Below are 18,194 nucleotides of genomic sequence, written 5' to 3'. Positions count from 1 at the left end.
CCTGTTCACACTGTTTATTTATAGTATTTCAAAACCTGATCCAGTGTAGGCTATTTGTTTCTGCAGTGGACTAGTAGCTAATCCTAATTGAGCATTTTAAAATCTGATTTATAATTTTAATAAGGAGTCAGATCATCATTCTCGTTTAATGTCATACTTTCAGCAAACCTTTTAATGCTAGTTTTCTAGGGACCGTTTTGTGTGTGTGTGTGTGTGTGTGTGTGTGTGTGTGTGTGTGTTCTATCCCTTTAAGGACGCCCAAATATGATGATGAAGGTAATTTTATTTATTCATTCATTTAGACTCATTTATAGAATTTGAGAAAAATATGAAGAGACTATAGAGAGACAAATTGTATTTGTTTTATTTTGTTTTATTTGAGACATAAAATATTTGCATTAAATAATTGCTCATTGTAGCCTACTACAAAAAATCTGACTTACTATCACTAATGTTTTTTTTTTTTTTTTTTTTTTTTTCACAAAACTATGCAGAATTTGTTTCTGTTAAACACTAGGACTGTCAATTAAATAATCACAATTAATCTCATGATTAAGGCAGGATGAAAAATATACAGTGTTGGGGTAAGGCACACAAGGAACACTGTCAGGGTCCTGCCCCTGTCTTGTCTGTTTTGTCTTTGTTTAATGTTTCTTTGTTTGTCTTGTGTCTGAGCACATGGCTCTGACTCTGTTTGTGTTGGCCATGTGCTCCTCTCATCCTGCCTCATTGTTTCTCATTTCCATGCCCCCTTGTTTAGTCAACAGGTGCTTCTCAATTCTTATTTGTGCATCCTAGTTTCCTTTCCTAACGTCTCAGCTCCACCCCCTGTAGGATGCGAGGAAAGGCAAGGATAGAAAATGAGGACGGAGGAATCGGATGAAATATGGTTGAAAATAAGTCGGTCCGCTAAGATGCCACATGTTTTCAACAGATCATCTAAGACAGGATAAGTCTGTTATACATGCTAAAATAACGGAGAAAAACAAACTACCAAACCATGTTCATTATTGTCTCAAATAAATTGAAAGAGTTTTACATATTCCATTAAGATGTTGAAGATCGACCCGTTTTCAACGTTGAAAAGTCATAATTAGAGACGTTGAAGATTTACGTCTATTCAGCATCTAATAGATGACTTTTTGCCAGCTGGGTTATACATTCGAATACTTGATCACTTGAGCATCACTTCACAGCGTCATCAGCAGCGCTCAAAGGATCTGCCCTTATGTTGTATTAGTTTGGTTATTTAATAAATTCATAATAAATAATAATAAAGCAAGGTACCCTGTTGAAATATGTGAGATGTGTGGTTTATATAAACTGCAAAGGTAAAGTATAAATTAAAATTATTGTGACCGATGTGAAGGGAGAGGAGAATTTATATGTGCATCACGTTTAGTCGATAAAACTCTTCAGCAAAGGATACACCTGTGTATCCTCTCTCATGACTCCTCAGGAAGCCTCCTCGATCCTCGCCTCCTCGCGGTGCAATTAGAGAATTGAGATGTCCTTCAAGATCGCTGAGCTCAATCGGTTTCCGGGTCATTGGATGGAGGACGGAGGACTGAGACGAGGAGGGAAATTGAGAAACACCCCTTGTCTGGTCCTTGTCGGCCTAATTGTGTTGACCTGTTCCTCATGTGCTCTGCTCTCTTTATATTGAGCTCCTTCCCTCATGTGTTTGATGGTTTGTTATTTTCATTGTGTGTAAAGATGTGGTGCCTGTCAGTCAGTGCTACATTTCATTTCTAAATTGCAAGTTGTAGTTTTGTAACACTACTTTTAAAAGTAACTTTCCCCAACACTGAAAATAAAGCTGTTTTTTTCATCCCCACCCCACCCACCTTTTTCCACCTGTCAAACAAAAATATTTCCATCACAGAAAACAACCTTGTTTTTCTTAATTCTATTTATATTTTCGGGGGAAAAAATAAAGGTATATTTAATTTTACAGTACATCAATTATAATAGTATTAAAATGTTTTCACTGTAAAATAGTAAATGGCACAAATGTAATAATTACAAATTTTATTGAATATAATCTTCAACATTAATGCCATATAGAACAATACGTGAAGGTTTTTGAAAAAAACAAACAAACAGCCACTGCAACACTGAAATGTAAGTTAATATAACACAACCTTTGCAAAGACTGCATTGCCCATACGGCCTGTTAAGAAATAAATACATTACACACAACACCAAAACATTTCCACAGAATCCTTTACTCCAGTCTTCCTGTCAGCTATCATTATCTACTGCACTGTAAACTGCACAAAAGGCACGTTTGTGAGTTAAGTTGTGCTTTCTACACGATATTTTACTTCAGAGGTCCATGATAACTTGATCTAACGATCAGTGACACATAAATGACTCTTAACACACTATGAGAACTCATGGAATGTTAGTGAAAGAAAGACAGAAAAAGGGAATTATGGGTCATGAGGGGTTTTTAAGGACATGTGTTAAAGTGCTGTTGTTGCCCTGACATCTGCGCCTCAGCTTTCAGCCATCACCTCGCAGATCATTAGCAGTTCAGTCCAGCCTCTTTTATGTATGCATCTCATGTGCATAGTGTACAAACTCAATACATAAATAGTGGCTTTCATAAAGTACCTATGATCAAAAGTGATCAAATCATTTTCATAAATACATTATTTCATAAAAAGGCACTTTGTGTATCATTATGAATGAAACATGTTCTTGAAAGTGGTTTTTAGTGAATGCAATTACATTGCACCACTATTATTACAGTTAAAAATGTGGGGCTTTACTGGTTTACATTGAAATCTCAATACAGTGAAGGTTAGTTAAATGAATGGGGTGTTTGGCTGCGTTTCAGGGTGAAACAGCCAACTGGCATCCTTACGCTGTCTGTGCGGGCCAGGCTGGCCTCGGTCTTCCTCAAAAATGTCCAGTTGGCAGAAACAGTGTATATAAAAACCATATACTAATATGCCGTATACTGAAATGTCCCTAGTTTGCATTATGAAGAGACAGTCAGGGTTGAAACTTTTCCACATGCATAAATGCGTAATATAAAATATCTGAATTAAAATAAAATGGTGAAGAAGGGGGATGCCGATTTTCCCATGTTGCTTTCTGTCTCTCTCATTCCTCTTTTCATCCATTGAGATACTCAATAAGCCTCCAAGAAAGAGACGCACAATAGTGTTTAATCGTCACTGCGGGGGTGTGTTTTTATGTAGCTGTGATGATATTCTCATGCCTTTGTTTTTCCCTTTATCTGCTTTTTTTCTTTAGCTTTTTTACACAAACGCCTCTGGTGCGTCACTGCCGTTAATTTTCAGATAGATTTTAGCATTATTTTCTTTCTCCTTCCTCTTTTTGTGCAGAGTACTCCTGAAGTACAGCAGGTAGAGCGGTAACAAGAAGCCCATCATACTGAGAGCCAGCAGACCAACGTTCACCTACACCGGAAAAAAAAGATAGAGAGGAGGTCAAAACATGCCTAACGGGCATTTAATCCATTTAGTATTACTAAAGCTCTCTCTTGTTTGTTTCATACCCAGAGCGGGTCTCCATGGAGTGGTCCCATCATGGCCATGAACAAAGGCTGCTGCAGCAGAGCGAACAGAGCGCTAACCAATGACTGCATTCCGGTCAGACTGCCAAACTGAGATGATGGGTACCTGCAGACACACACATAGATGTTGTGTTATCATATGATATGCTTTAAATGCTGCTTTTACTGGCAAAAGTAATGATCACAAGCAGAATATAATCACGTATTCAAGATAATGCTGATAAACTCACACAGCAGCGTAAAGTCCTCCGATGGCGGAGTGGATGAAGCCTCTGACGATGGTGTGAAGGACAAATGAGAGCATCTGGAGAGAGATGACATGAGGTTAAATGACAAAATCAAACAGTATTAACTTGTTTATTTGACTGTTTCCTATGGTAAAATTGGCAGCTGACATGCTAGTAGTTTCATAATTGAGCCACTAGAGGGAGATGCTGTACAGCTAAAATAGGTGCATACTACTCCGCATGGAAGAAATAGTAAGAGTAGTATGCTATTCCAAATTTGGTTGTATATCGTGGCCACCAAAAAAAGTCATTCATTTCTAGCTACTAATTACATCTTCAACAGTTTAACTACTTACTTTACTAATTACTCCTCATAAAAAGTTGCATTACTTATTACTAATTACTTTCTAAATCCCATATAAACTTCAAGAATCGGTTCTTTTTATTCTTTCAAATAATAATATAAAATAGCATTATTATTCTTGAATTGACCAAAGTATTTAAGTTAAATTAAAAATTACATTTTAACATAAAATGATGTTAAATCCACTATTGCTTTATACAGGTTGTTCTATAGTCTATACAGTATTTAATGCAATTACATCAGAAGTAACTGTAATTAAATGAAAGTAATTAATTACTTAGTAATGCGTTACATAATATTTATATTTTAGAAGTAAACGATAAGTAAACGATATAATGCGCACAATATAATAATTTGTGCCCTCGATTTACTAAATTGGGGCCACGTTGTAATAATTTGCAATATGTAATATGTAACATGTTTGTACGTACGTATGTTTATGTAATAATCAAAGCGAGAGAATAAATTCTTAATTCGTGGCCACAATATATATATATATATATATATATATATATATATATATATATATATATATATATATATATATAAATCAGCTTTATTACTATTACCAGAAACTAGTTTTAAGATTTTTAGTTTTATAAAAGTTTTTTAGTTTTTAGTCTTAGTTAACGATAACAACACTGGTATACAACAGAGCATACTACAAATAAAGAAAGATAAAGGTGTTATTTTAACTGATTTACAAATACTACATATTATATACTCCACAATGCACATCATTTCAAAAAATAGCATGTCAAAAACTGTGCATTTTGGAAAAATAAATGATTCAACTAGTATTGTGCTACATTGTTGTCAACCTCATCATATTGCAGGATTTCTTCAGTAGAAAATAAACATTTATTTTGCTTTATTAATTTAAATTTTGTGTAAATATCTTAAATACTGGCAGTCCAATCATTTAAGAGAAAGAGATATTATAAACTGCGGATGATGTTATGTCCAGTTTGTGCATCAAATTGCAATAGAAGGTCAAGTCAAATGCATTGCATTGTGGGATATGCTACTTCACACATTCTGCTTTTTTTGTGTTCAGCCATTTTGGCAATGTGGGTTATTCTGGTATTCTGGTACAGTACATATGCTGCAGAAATAGAGTAGTATGGTAGTATACTATTCTGAACACATCCTGTATCTTATTGTTGAATCGATACATTTATATGGACTATTCATAACACAAAGACACACAGGGCCGGAGTGGGGCCACTTTTCAGCCCGGGAGTTTCAGGCCCAAGACCGGCCCACTTTTTCCATGGTGGAATTCCAAATTGGATAATTGGATAAATGAAGCAACAGTTCAGCTCGTACTATTGTGTAGTTAGTATTAATACCATGGGTTAACAAATAATGTAAAGGTTAAATAATAATTCACTTAGACTTTATAAGAAGCATAAGAAGCAATTGCAACTTTTTCACACAATTCTGACGTTATATTTCGCAATTCTGACTTTATATTTCGCAATTCTGACTTTATATTTCGCAATTCTGACTTTATAACACGCAATTGCTACTTTATATCACACAATTCTGACTTTATATCTTGCAGTTCTGACTTTATAAGCAATTGCTACTTTATTTCACACAATTTTGACTTTATAATTTGCAATTCTGACTTTATAACGTTTTATGATTTTATATCACACAATTCTGACTCTATATCTGGCAGTTCTGACTTTATAAGCAATTGCGACTTTATATCACACAATTCTGACTTTATATTTCGCAATTGTGACTTTATAACACGTTTTATGACTTTATATCACACAATTCTGACTCTATATCTTGCAGTTCTGACTTTATAAGCAATTGCGACTTTATTTCAGGCAGTTCTGATTTTATATCTTGCAATTCTGACTTTATAAGAAGCAATTGCGACTTTATATCACGCAATTCTGACTCTATATCTCACAATTCTTTATAACACGCAATTGCGACTTTATTTCAGGCAATTCTGACTTTATATCTCACAATTCTGACTTTTTAACACGCAATTGCGACTTTATTTCAGGCAATTCTGACTTTATATCTCGCAATTCTGAGAAAAAAAGTCAGAATTGCGAGATGTAAACTCGAGATAAAAAGTCGCAATTATCTTTTCAAATGTTTTATTCTGTGGCGGAAACAAAGCTTCCATAGCCTACCTCCTGGCCTCTTCCTCCCATCCATCCTCCCTGACGCGTACCGTTACGGCCGGCCCAGCTATCAGTAGGCGCCGGCGGAGCCGCGGTAGCCTCCCTGAGAAAACGTTTTGAAAAGACGGGCTATGGACCCAACCATTTCTATAGGAGGGGAGGGGAGAACTCCCTCACATGGTACAACCCATGCTGAGTTGCGCGCTGTGGTGGCAGAATGCGGAACGTGTGTATCCTAATGTAACTAATGTGACATTGAAATGTAAAAAAAAAAAAAAAATTCCTCGACCGGCCCAAAAGTGAAGCGGCCCACCGGGAATACTCCCGATTCTCCCGATTACCCACTCCGGGCCTGAAGACACATAACACACACCTGAAGTGGGAGATTGGGAATTAGGCAGGTGACGCCAAAGCCGACGAGGAGGATGTTGGTGAAGATGAAGGCACGTGTGGCATTGGTGACTTTCTGAATCTGTTTGTCTCTGCGTTTGGGCTGAGGTTCATCCCTGGAAACATGGAGTGAACAGAGACGCTTAAAACAGCTTCACACATTATTAGTCCATGTCCGAAGTTCACTAAAATGTGCTCTATAACCTACTTGTTGGGCTCTTTTTCATCGATTTCTCCATCATCGCATTCTTTCAGCTTCCAGTCCATGATTTGACCGATGACCGGCGTCGTCATCAAGCACAAGAGTTGCATCACTCCAAAAATTGAGGTGTAGAGGCTCACTGAGAGAACAAGATAGAGAGAGAGATTATAACACTGTCTAATGGATAACGTCTGAGGTTGGTTAATAACTACTCTGGTTAACGGGAGTTTATGGCACTCTGCAGGTTTGCGTATGCATTTCGTCCCTGAGCACAGGTGGACAGGGAGTGGGTTACGCTTGAGGTGAGTACAGGAGAAGGTTAAATGTTAGATCAACAAGCTTAGGGAACTACATGCTCTACTGGTTTCTACTGCGCTACTGAGATTCTTACCCAATTCCATTTTCTCAACTGCAAAAATAGTCAAATTAAAAAAATATATTAGAAGGCAATTAAAATTTCAAAACTGGAAGAAAAAAATAACTGATATGGTTTAAAAAATCTGTAATAGTAACACAAAAAGACTTTTATTTTTCCAGAAAGGATTTTTTTTTCTGCATTCACATTTTTTGTATTATTGTACATTTTGTTTGTTTGTTTTTTTTCAAAAAAGAAAAAAGTATTTTCTTTTCTGTGGCATATTATACTATAAATAATTGTTATATTATAGGTTATAATTAAAAATAATTGTTTAGTCTTTTTTTCAGAAAAATCCAGAAAAAAATTATTTGCTGCGCTCAATATGTAAATTATCATAATGATTTTTTTTTATTATTATAATTTATCATTTTATAATAATTATTTATAATTATAATAAAAATTTTACTGCATTCACATTATTATTGTTTTTGTTATTACTGCATCAAACATTACTGAATTATTGTACTCAGTAAAAAAATAGTTTGCTGTGTTCACATATCAGAATTACCCTAAATAAATGTATTTAGAATTAAATGCAATATATTTTTTTCCAGACATATGCAAACATGCTTATCCACCTGTGTTAAGATCTCCTCCGCTGAGGGCCTCCAAGATGTTGTTCATGGCTCCCATGTAGAAGATGAGACGCAGCTGAGTCACACACATGGTCACCAGACTCAAAATGAACAGAGGGCTGAAAATACTCTTCATGAACGACTGAGCTGCAAGGAAGAAAAGGAAAACAGAGATTATTTGTTGACCTGTCGACCCATTTATTGAAACTTTGCATTTGTGTATTTGCGTATGTTTCTGGTCTTTTCTTGTGTCAGACTAGTTCAAACATTGTCACTTACTTTCCTCCTTGGTCTCACACTGCAGTTCCAGGTCCATGGTGGACAGACAAAGTTTCTGACCCTCTCTTGCAAGCTCTTTCTGTTTGTGAGTGTTATCCACGCTAAGACGCTTGCCTACTGTCGTCACTTGATTATAAAACTGCTTTCCTGTAATCTTATGGTCAAATCCCAGCCAACTGAACTTGATCTTGATACTGGATATACAGAAACAAATCCGAATGAGAGTGAGATATTGTAGATGTTTGATGCGTATGAGAGTGTGGGTTAGGGTTAGGGTTAGTATGTGTGTTTCTTACGTGTAGTCCATGTCCTCGGGTCCAGGGAAAGGCTCCAGGGGCCAGTTGAAGAAGCAGTTGATGAAGACGAGTCCTGCACAGGCCGCCCAGACCACCAGAATCGTGATGAAGGTCACACCAACGTCATAGATCACCTGTTAAGAGAAACTCACAATGAACAAATCTTATCTAAGAACATAAGGTAGGATTACAATCATTTGTTTTCACCCTGTTGTTTAATCTAACAGACCTTGACCCCAGGAAAGGTGACAGCCGAGGAAGCATACGAGCCAATCATGAGTGCGATGAAGGTGGCACGCAGGTCACCAAACATGTTGGGCAGCTGGAAGGAAACATGGAAACAGATGAATAACATTTGGTTAAAAATAACTTTAGATAAGCAGACAGAGGACTACTCTGTATATATATATATATATAATTTATTTAATTTAAAATGTATATAATTCTATATATAAATAACTTAAAACGTTAAATAAATTAATATAAAATTATTTAAATAATCCATAACAATCCTGGCAAAAAAGAAAAGCATGTTTAGATCTATTCTTAATTTTTAATACATAAATGTATATATATATATTTACATTAATTTATTTTATTTTATTTGTAATCATAGTATTATATTTGTTTCATTTTTATTTTATTTTAAAATAAAAAAATCTTTATTTTATTAATATAATATAATATAAATATTCCATAACGATAGCAATATAAAAATCATATTCAGACTGTGGTTATTCAGAGCATCTTTTTACTTGTGACTGCTATGAGCATAAAGACAATTGACCCACAGTCTTTCTCTAAAAATGGCAGGAAGCAAGGAGAGACAGCAAAAAATTACGGCCTTATGAAAGCACAAGTCAACAGTGAAAGCAGTTTCGGTTACGAGGCACTGGCTATAACAAGAGAATGAGGGTTGGGGGTTAAAAGACAGGAAAGAGAAAAAGAGCAAGTGACAGAGGACTAGAAAACTAGAAGACTACGAGAACTATTAAGTGGCCCCAAATTATATTTGAACACTTAATCCACACTTCTTTCTTACTTCACTTACTTTCTGTTCCTCATTGTTAATAAAAGAGGAATAACTAGGTTAGTAAGAACTGAAGAATGATCCACCCAGTCTGAACCGGCTGAATCTGAGTCTCTTTTATGACTAATTGGAGGCCAAACTGGGGCAGCCAGCCCACAGTTATGCCTTGTTCCTGTGACAACAAGTGGATGAGCAACAGCGAGTGTCCTGTTATGTAAGAATGTGAGTGATCAGCAGCTTTGTGATGGAAGAGTTGTGTTTTGTGAGAACAGAACTGTTGTGACTGTGAAGATATTCTCCAAAATCAATTGTTATGCGACTTTGCCACTCCATGTACACTTCAAGCAGGCGACGCAGCACGGCAAACAAGAACACTCATTATTGTCAACAAAATTTTTGCATTAAGCCATCAACGTAATGCAAGTATTTGGGGCAGGTGTTGTTTTAAAACTTTCTCGTTTTGTGGACATTAAGAGGTGTGGCAAAAAGTACATTTTGGACTCTGGGTATAAGTGTTTTTGTGAGTTCATGGTCATATAGTTCCTCTAGGCACATGATAACCGCAGGCTAATCTTACAGGGTCAGCACACTGAATCAGGAGTACTGTATGCTGCCATGGTGCCAGAGCGGTGACAAAAGCGAGTCAGCAGGAAAAACACTGAAGTAAGATGCACAAATGGGTCTAATGATTAACTTACTGCACCACGCTTGAGAGAAGCTCAAAAGATTGAGAAAAAAGAGACACAGAGACTTCTAACTAGCCTTGATGTAGCAGGATTGAAGGGAACAAATGTTACAAATTTCAAAATCAAACACTGAAAAAGCCACCTCTAATCTGAATATCAGATGGGACGTATCCCCCTCAATGTTTATGGCGGTTACAACCTGCTAATTAGCAAGCAACAAGCAAATTCAAACACATCAAAAGAGGTGGAAAAAATTAAGCACAAGTGTACATTCATGAATAAGTTAACACTCACCGTAAGTGAAGTGAAGGTCATACACATTCCCCCAAAGCCATTAAAGGTCAGAGCGATGAAAATCAGAACGGACAGTTCTAGAAAAAACAAGCAGGTGTTAACTGTTCCTAGTGGAAAATTGACATATTGCTATTTGTTTCAATAAGTATGAAGACATAAATTCATACTGAATTGCATATAGGACATTCTTACCATTTGGGTTGCTGGCTCCATAAGCTATCATTAGGCATGAGAGGGCAAAGCAGGCACTGGAAAGGAGGATTTGACACTCAGAGGTCAATTAATCATGGAAAATGTTCTGGTCATTCATCTGTATTGTGATGTGACCTTAGGATACACACTTACCATATTACACAGTGCAAAAGATTTATATATTAATTCAAAAATTGGATTGTTATAGGAATGATATTGGAAATTAAGCACATGCCGTCTACCTTCCAAGCAGGCGGAGTTTGCGTGGACCGTATTTGTCCATGACGATTCCGAGCGGGAGTGTGATGGCGCTGAGGAGGAAGGAGCCCACGGTGAAGGCCAGATTCAGCATCTCATCCTGTTCTTTACAGATGAGCCAGCCGTTCATCCTCAGGTGTTCCTCTGGATGTTTCAGAGGGACCATCTCCACCCCTCCCGGCTGGAACTCGTCATAATCAAACTCTGCATCATTCGACAGTGATGAAGGCACAGCTGGTAACGAGAAGTTTGCCTTTGAGCTGTTTCCTGTAGGAAAGAAGAAGAAGAGGAGAGGTATAAGAGGCTAATGGGGACCCATGTAACTTATTACCAGCAGCTACTGTACCATGTTCCCAAAAACCAGCTCACTGCTAATGTGACCTGAAATACAACCCGCTGGAGTTTCACTACTCATCAGGTCACCATTTCTGCTAAATCATGGGGATAAAGAGAGAGAGTGAGAAAACTCAGATGTTAGTGTAAAAACTGGTCACGTGTGTCCCTGCTGTTAGCCCTATGCTGTGACGTAAGCATCAGGTACTTGTAATTCTGGTTGCTGTCCAACCACGCAGATGCCGCACGTGCAGACTTCTATACCTCTCGATAGTTCCTTGAAGTTCATGACTGGGGTTTATGCACTCTTTAGCCTTTTGTTAACACCATGGGTGGAACGGTCCATGAATTAAAGTTACAGAAGGTAAGGACACTCCAATAATGCCTCAAGACTAGGAATTGTCTGTTGATGTAAAAGTTCTATAGCAACAAGAACACTGGAAGCCTGAGGAAAGTTCGTTCACTCATGTCGTTCCAAACTATTCAATAAAAGTCAATAGGCTCCAATATTGTTTGGACCCCAACATTCTTCAAAATATCTTTATTTCGTGTTAACTAGGGGAAAAGTCATAGGGGTTTGAAATGACATGAGGAAAAGCAAATGATGACAACATTTTCATTTTTGGGTGAACTATCTCTTTAACATGCTTAATGAAAATGGTGTCTATATGGACAAAATGTACTTCATATGTTTGTACTTCAAATGATTTTCTTATGATAATGTTCCTACCAGGTTTTCTAATTGGAAAATGTTTGATTATGACCAACTTGGCTAGACCAGCATAAATCAACCTGGAATTACATCTGGTCTAAACTGGTCTTTTCAGCTGTTCTCCAGAGTGTCTGAGATAAACCTTTACCCAGCAATAAAATGCTTGGAATGAGGAATCACCATTCTGTAGTCTCAATAAAACCTGAGATAAGGGCTGGGAAAGATAGAGAGGAGAAAGCTCAACATTTGCTCTTCCTTTATCTTTGATCTGCTGCAGGAACAATGTTAATAATCGTCCTTTTGGACTATTGTACAATCCTGTTCGACATTATCTCACCACGCATATACATAAACTACTGAACCAGGTGACACTCAATTAATAGCTGCTGGTTCACTGGAGACATATAAAGTAGATAATCAGACATGACCTTATACTAATCGGTTTTTCCATCTTAACTGCTGATGAGTGATAAATGAATGTTTCTCTGAAAAACACAAAATGTGGTAACAAAGTACACTTTTGAGACATGTGAGTTAATTAGACAAAACCTGTCTTTCAAAACTGTAAGATTTCACAATGGCATTCACAACTAACAGGGAATTTCCATAAAACAAGGTTCTCTCAACAGTCAACATTATGGACAAATGTTCCTCCAGTAATGTTAATTGAACGTACGTTCAAAGTTATCTGGTCTTTAATAACATGTTCAGAGAACATTAAAAAAAAAGTTTTCATAATTTAATGAGAACGTTATAAAAACGTCCGTAGAAAATATTTTTGTTAGGTGGGTTATTGGTGTCGGAACAGTGACTTTGCTATAATCAGCCACTCAATTGTGCCAGTGTCATCCTGATGATACACGTGTCCTCCCTCCACAACAAAGGAGGAGGTTTCCAACTCCAAGCATGCTCTAGAACTTAGTGCAGAATGTTCTGACGTGTTTGGCACCTGGTCGTGATCTTTCTCATGCCACACACAGGAAGGGTTGGGTTTTACCTCACTGCTAGGAAACTGAGGCTTGCTCTGGCTTCTTTCCTAAACCATGCTAATGTGTGTGCTAAAGATGCACCAAACATGGTGTACGTAGGCCACATTAATGTGCAAATGGCTGCATATTGCAGGACACACCCGGGAAGATAGCAATCACAAAGAAAAATCTGATCTGAAAATCTGAATATGATTTTTCATCTGATCCTTCACATTTTTTCTGATGGGCTGACAGCCATGTGATGCATTTGTGAGTCTGAGTGTCACATAAAAATCCAAATTCTGTGTATTTTTATAAAAATTCTTTAAAATGTCCTAAAACTTTGGAAATGGCGAAGTACTGACACTAAACACATTCCTACAGGAACGTAGACATTTTAACATATTAATACAATGATTTGGGGACAGATTAGGGAGTGAAAACAAGGAGGGGCTGTTCTTTTCATTCATAGCCATTAGTTTGGTGGCCAGATCTGATAAAATGTAAGGAACAGACACAGTACAAATTGTCTCTAACCTCATTATAGAGAAAGCTTGAATGTGATAAAGAACTGTTATCATGCCAACTTCAAAGATTACATGATTGGAAATCAAAGTTAGTGTACTAAACCACATGCTTCGCATCCTTCAAAATGGTCAAGAAGAATGAATGCTGACTAATGCCTCATGACACTGTCCTTTGAGTCTTATCTGTGGACTTTAAGATTGCTGAATACTGTCTTGTGCACTGACGATTTTCGCTGAGACAGTCTTATTATGCCACAATAATGTGACTGACCGAAAGGACAGGCAATAAGCTGAGTAATGTAAAAAAACAGGAACTTCTATAACAGCAGCAAAAAGAAACGATAAGCACTTTCCCATGCAAAAAAAAAATTCCTGCCAAGCAGACAGACACACACGTAAGATGCCCACCACTCCACCCAGAAGAAGTGGTATTCCTAGATCTACCCAAACGATAAGCCTCCTACGGTTTCCTTCACAAACAACTCTTTTTCTCGTCTTCTGCCCCTCCTCTACCCCTTTTCTTCTTGTCTGCCTGGGAATTTCAAACTAGCTTTTGTGGTTAAATAGGTTTCAATGTCCTCATGTTCTATTAAATCTAGTCCAAAGTGGTTGAGAAAGAACAAGACAGTGATAAAAGGGTCATCAGTATACACACTACACAGTAAGACCAAAACATGTTCTGTGAAGCAAATCAATACCAAAACCAATTCAATCAATCAATTATGAGCCAACCAGTAGGTCTGAGGTGAACTGACTGAAAAGATAAACATTTTAATTTACATCAAACAGGTTGTAGGCCTCTCGATTTAAAGGTGCACTTGATTAGGTCAGGGTCCCTGTGGAAAATCCTTCTACATTCCAGTGTTTTACTGAGCAACCATGACTATACCAGCTGATTTAATGGAAGTCTGTGGTAGTGTCTGTGGTTGTGAGGCTCCTGTGGGAAGATGTCATTCTTCCTCCTTAGAGAAATTAAGCACAAAAGTGTTTTGCTGCAGAGCGCAATCAGTTACACCACATAAAACGCTACTGTCATGACGGATTACTGCACAATACACGTGACTTTAAAAGTAGGAACCTGCAAGTACTATCAGGCACAGTGTGTGAGCTTTCAAGATCAGATTGGAATAATGGAATTTGCCAATATGCATATTGACCATTAGACAAAACATAATCAAGCATTACTTTAAATTCTTTTATATCACAAGCTTGACTTGCAACGCATGTGAACTAAATGTTCCTCAATGACTCTTCTAAATTGCTGCACAGGTTTCTTGAGTTCTTGTTCTTGATGTGTCATGGTTCTGTGGCCTCAGATTGGTAAACCCTTTTTGAATCTGGTGGAAGAGTGACTCTTACCTGGTTCCATGCAGAGGTATGAATAGAAGCCTTCAGACTTCAGCATGATGAGTAAGGAACCCCAGCCCAGCAGAACAGCGGAGAAGAGCAGATTTTCAATAATGGCTGTTACCGCCATCCACCAGCGGCGGGCAAATGCTGTGGCTAGAGTGGGTGCCATGGCTGCAGGGAGAAGGAAAGCAGACAGATAAGAGGAAAAGGGTGGTTGACAGTGTCTGGTGGGATGAGACCTCACAATCTGTGGATGAAGAAGAGAGAGAGAAGTGTGTTTTAATGGAATGACCAGGTTTGCATGTGAGGATGCTGTTATAAATAAGTCTGCATTTTTTTAGTGTATAGCCTACACTTTAGAATACTGTTCCCTTCATTAATGAATAAATACACAGGAACAAATGAGTAACGCATTATTAACATTCTAGTTATTACTATTAACTAACAAGAAACTCTGATTAACAAATTAGTAAGTAATAGTGATCAGTTGAATGTGGTAGTTCACTATGAGCTAATCAGTAGGCTAACTACTAGGACTCAAGTGTAGTTTTTAGTTTTTGATCTCTTATTAAAATGTGTAAATGATCAATTGAAACCGCTTCAGAGACTCACACCTTCTTTGTTATGTATATCTTTTTCAAAATCACTCAGCTGGCTATTTTGCATTACAGTGCAAGAATAGTGAAAGGGAGGGGTACCAAAACTTACAAATTCACATTACAACAGACCCCAACACAATGTTTCGATGCAAAATAACAAAAAGATAGCAATAGCAAAAGTAGCCTAAGTTGAATTTTATGACTTGTAGGCCTATATTAAACACAAACGCATTATTATTCAAAGGTTATCACTATTTGTAACGCAACAGAATATAACTGATTTTGTGTGTGGAAGAATAATCCTAAACCCTATGGTGCTCTTCTGTCATTTACGTTTTTTTTTTTTTTTTACTTCACCGGAATGGTACGAAACTTGGAAAAGGTTTCGGCACTTGCTATTTGAACACACACACACACACAAAATCATGAACATGATTCGAAAAGGTTAAATGGTCCTGAAAAAAATAGTCACACTTGTGCTGCTCGGAAATGAATGAGAGACGAATTTCATCTCTTGAACTCTTTTGGTACTGCAGCCAAACAAAATCTTACTGAAAGCAAATTTTTTGAGGTTTCAAGCTCAAATTTGGAACACAACTTGTTTAGATTTATGCCTTTGATTTTCTTGCAGTTTTAGAGTAAAACGTGTTTTTGAAAATATATATTTCATACATAAATTAAAAATAGTATTTTTGTGCATTTTTCAGAACAATAAACGTAACATTTTGTAACTTTTTTAGGTTCACTTTTTTAAACTTGTTTCACTTCAGCAATAATTTACCATGTGTCGTATTTAAAAAGACATCAAACTTAAGTCTGTGCTTTAAAACATTCAAGATTTACGACAGTTTAAGTTGGAAATTAAATGTTCAGGTCTATGCTCAAAACGTGAATAAATGGATTATAACTACTGCGTAAATATAATGTAGTACCATAAAATCCCCTAAAAATATAAACTATTAAATAAAAAAACATTATCAAACTAAATATAGTAGGCTACATTCCTTTCACTGAAAAAAAATATATATATATTTTTTTTTTTTGACCACCACGCGAAGAGCAAGGAGGTTTAAAATGTAACAACCCAACTAGTCATATACTGTATTTGTTCAAAATAAAATATTATACTATAATACAAAATATATAAAATAAAGAACACATACCTTTGAGAGAAAGGCAAACAAGTTCTGTAGCCTTTTAGTGCAGCGTGATCTCCCCCTTGATGCCTTTGCTCTCGCTTCCCCCTCTCTCTCTTTCTCCTGCAGTTACGGGCACTTACTGAGAATTTGTTTCAGGGCAACTGTCGAATTTATAGCTGTTTCATGTGGGAAAGCATCAGATCGTTTCTATTGGCTGCATCGGGAGGCTGAGTATAACTGTCAGCCAATCAGCTGCGAGTCTCGCGCTGCACTGGAAAATCACGGGCCGTCCACAGGTGATCCTACAGATGTGAGTTCGAAGGAGCGAGTGATTTAGGTTTGATGTAGTGTAGGAAGTAGTTTTTAGATTTGCCGCCTCAGTAAACGTGGGATCCTTTTATCATAAATGCTGAAATCAATTTTTTTCGACTGAGTTCATTGATTATAGAGTATTTCCTAAACGGCAGATTAGACCTAACGGCAGGGAAGTGAAATATGAAGGTGAATGAAGATGAATCAATCTCTGATTACAGCTATTCAGGTAATTATTCTACATAAAACTATGTATATAACGTAGCCTACAGTAATTATGAACTTGTTTTTCTGTCACTGTGAGGAGAAGAGGTGATAGATAGCCTATATGATGAATTGCAAAATGTAGCCTGATAAGACTGCAAAAAACAAAGACGCAACGTGTTATCTTAAGAAGTCAACAAAAACAGCTCGAAGTGTCTGAAATAGTGACTCTAAATAATGTTAGGCTACTTCATACACGATATACTGTTTCACTCACAAACCACATCTACTGGAAAAATAAAATGGTAACGTTAGCCCTTTAAACGGCTCTGCCTTAGCCTAACCGACAAGCCATAGCTACAAATCCGTCAATCCATAGCTACAAGACTTTTTTTTTTTTTTTTTTTTGCCAGAAATATGCGCTTTATTGTTTTGTTTGTATCATAAACATCAGTGCACTCCCGGTCACCCGGGTTACAGGAGATACCGGGTGTTAATCAGACTGTTATCCTCGAAACACGTCACCCTCGTGTTATTTACCAGAATAGAGTTCCCTTAAACCCGCACTGACAGGCGCAAAGCAGTGACTGGGTATTACTCATAGGTATTACATTCAATCGACTTAAAAACCTTGATACAAACATGAAACTATTCTCTACTATCAGACTGCTGCAGGAACATAAGTCTGGTGTTTTCGAATAAATCATTGCATAACAAAATTGTATTGATGACCCTAATCAGCAAGACTCTATCAGTATGAGTGATAGCTGTCAGACACACACATTAAGCATGTCTGTTAATTGTTTACAGCAGGATATATTTGAATAAATAAGCTATTAAAATTAATCTATTTTCCTGCACTGTGGCACATTATTCACTTAAAACAACCAATGATTAATGGAAGAGAAACAATGTGTCAATGAGCTTGTTTATTTGACTGAGCTTTGCATTCTTTCCTATAGTGAGCTAATGGCCTGTTTCAAGTATGTGATCAATGCCTCTCCTGCTTTATCACTGTGAAGAGTAAACGCTTGATCATGGGGTTCAGCATATTATCTTTGCCAAACAAAGCATAGTTTTGATTGGAAATTGGAACCATTCACAGATGTTGACTAGAAGTTACTTAAAGACTAAAG

General features: G+C 37.0%; 1 protein-coding gene across 1 annotated transcript; it reads right to left on the bottom strand.

Moving 5' to 3' along the window:
• Window positions 1–2,017: 2,017 nt before the first annotated feature.
• Window positions 2,018–16,686, bottom strand: slc43a2b (solute carrier family 43 member 2b). Its single transcript, XM_079861375.1, has 14 exons — window positions 16,567–16,686; window positions 14,814–15,051; window positions 10,899–11,181; window positions 10,657–10,712; window positions 10,465–10,541; window positions 8,684–8,776; window positions 8,455–8,588; window positions 8,159–8,352; window positions 7,883–8,026; window positions 6,893–7,025; window positions 6,668–6,800; window positions 3,781–3,854; window positions 3,533–3,656; window positions 2,018–3,434 (listed from the first exon to the last, which is right to left on the bottom strand). Exons 2-14 carry the CDS (start codon window positions 14,971–14,973, stop codon window positions 3,273–3,275), a joined length of 1,767 nt encoding a protein of 588 aa, XP_079717501.1. The 5' UTR covers window positions 14,974–15,051; window positions 16,567–16,686; the 3' UTR covers window positions 2,018–3,272.
• Between the last annotated feature and the right edge of the window lie 1,508 nt (window positions 16,687–18,194).

Source organism: Squalius cephalus, assembly GCF_949319135.1.
Source record: "Squalius cephalus genome assembly, chromosome: 24".
Taxonomy (NCBI): Eukaryota; Metazoa; Chordata; class Actinopteri; order Cypriniformes; family Leuciscidae; genus Squalius; species Squalius cephalus.
This window is presented reverse-complemented; position numbering and strand designations above follow the sequence as displayed.

Coding starts and splice junctions, on each gene's coding strand:
- slc43a2b (XM_079861375.1), bottom strand. CDS start 14,973: ATGGCACCCACTCTAGCCACAGCATTTGCCCGCCGCTGGTGGATGGCG. Junction 8,589..8,683: donor TCACCTTTCCTGGGGTCAAG/GTCTGTTAGATT, acceptor TTCTCTTAACAG/GTGATCTATGACGTTGGTGT. Junction 3,435..3,532: donor TCCATGGAGACCCGCTCTGG/GTATGAAACAAA, acceptor TTTCCGGTGTAG/GTGAACGTTGGTCTGCTGGC.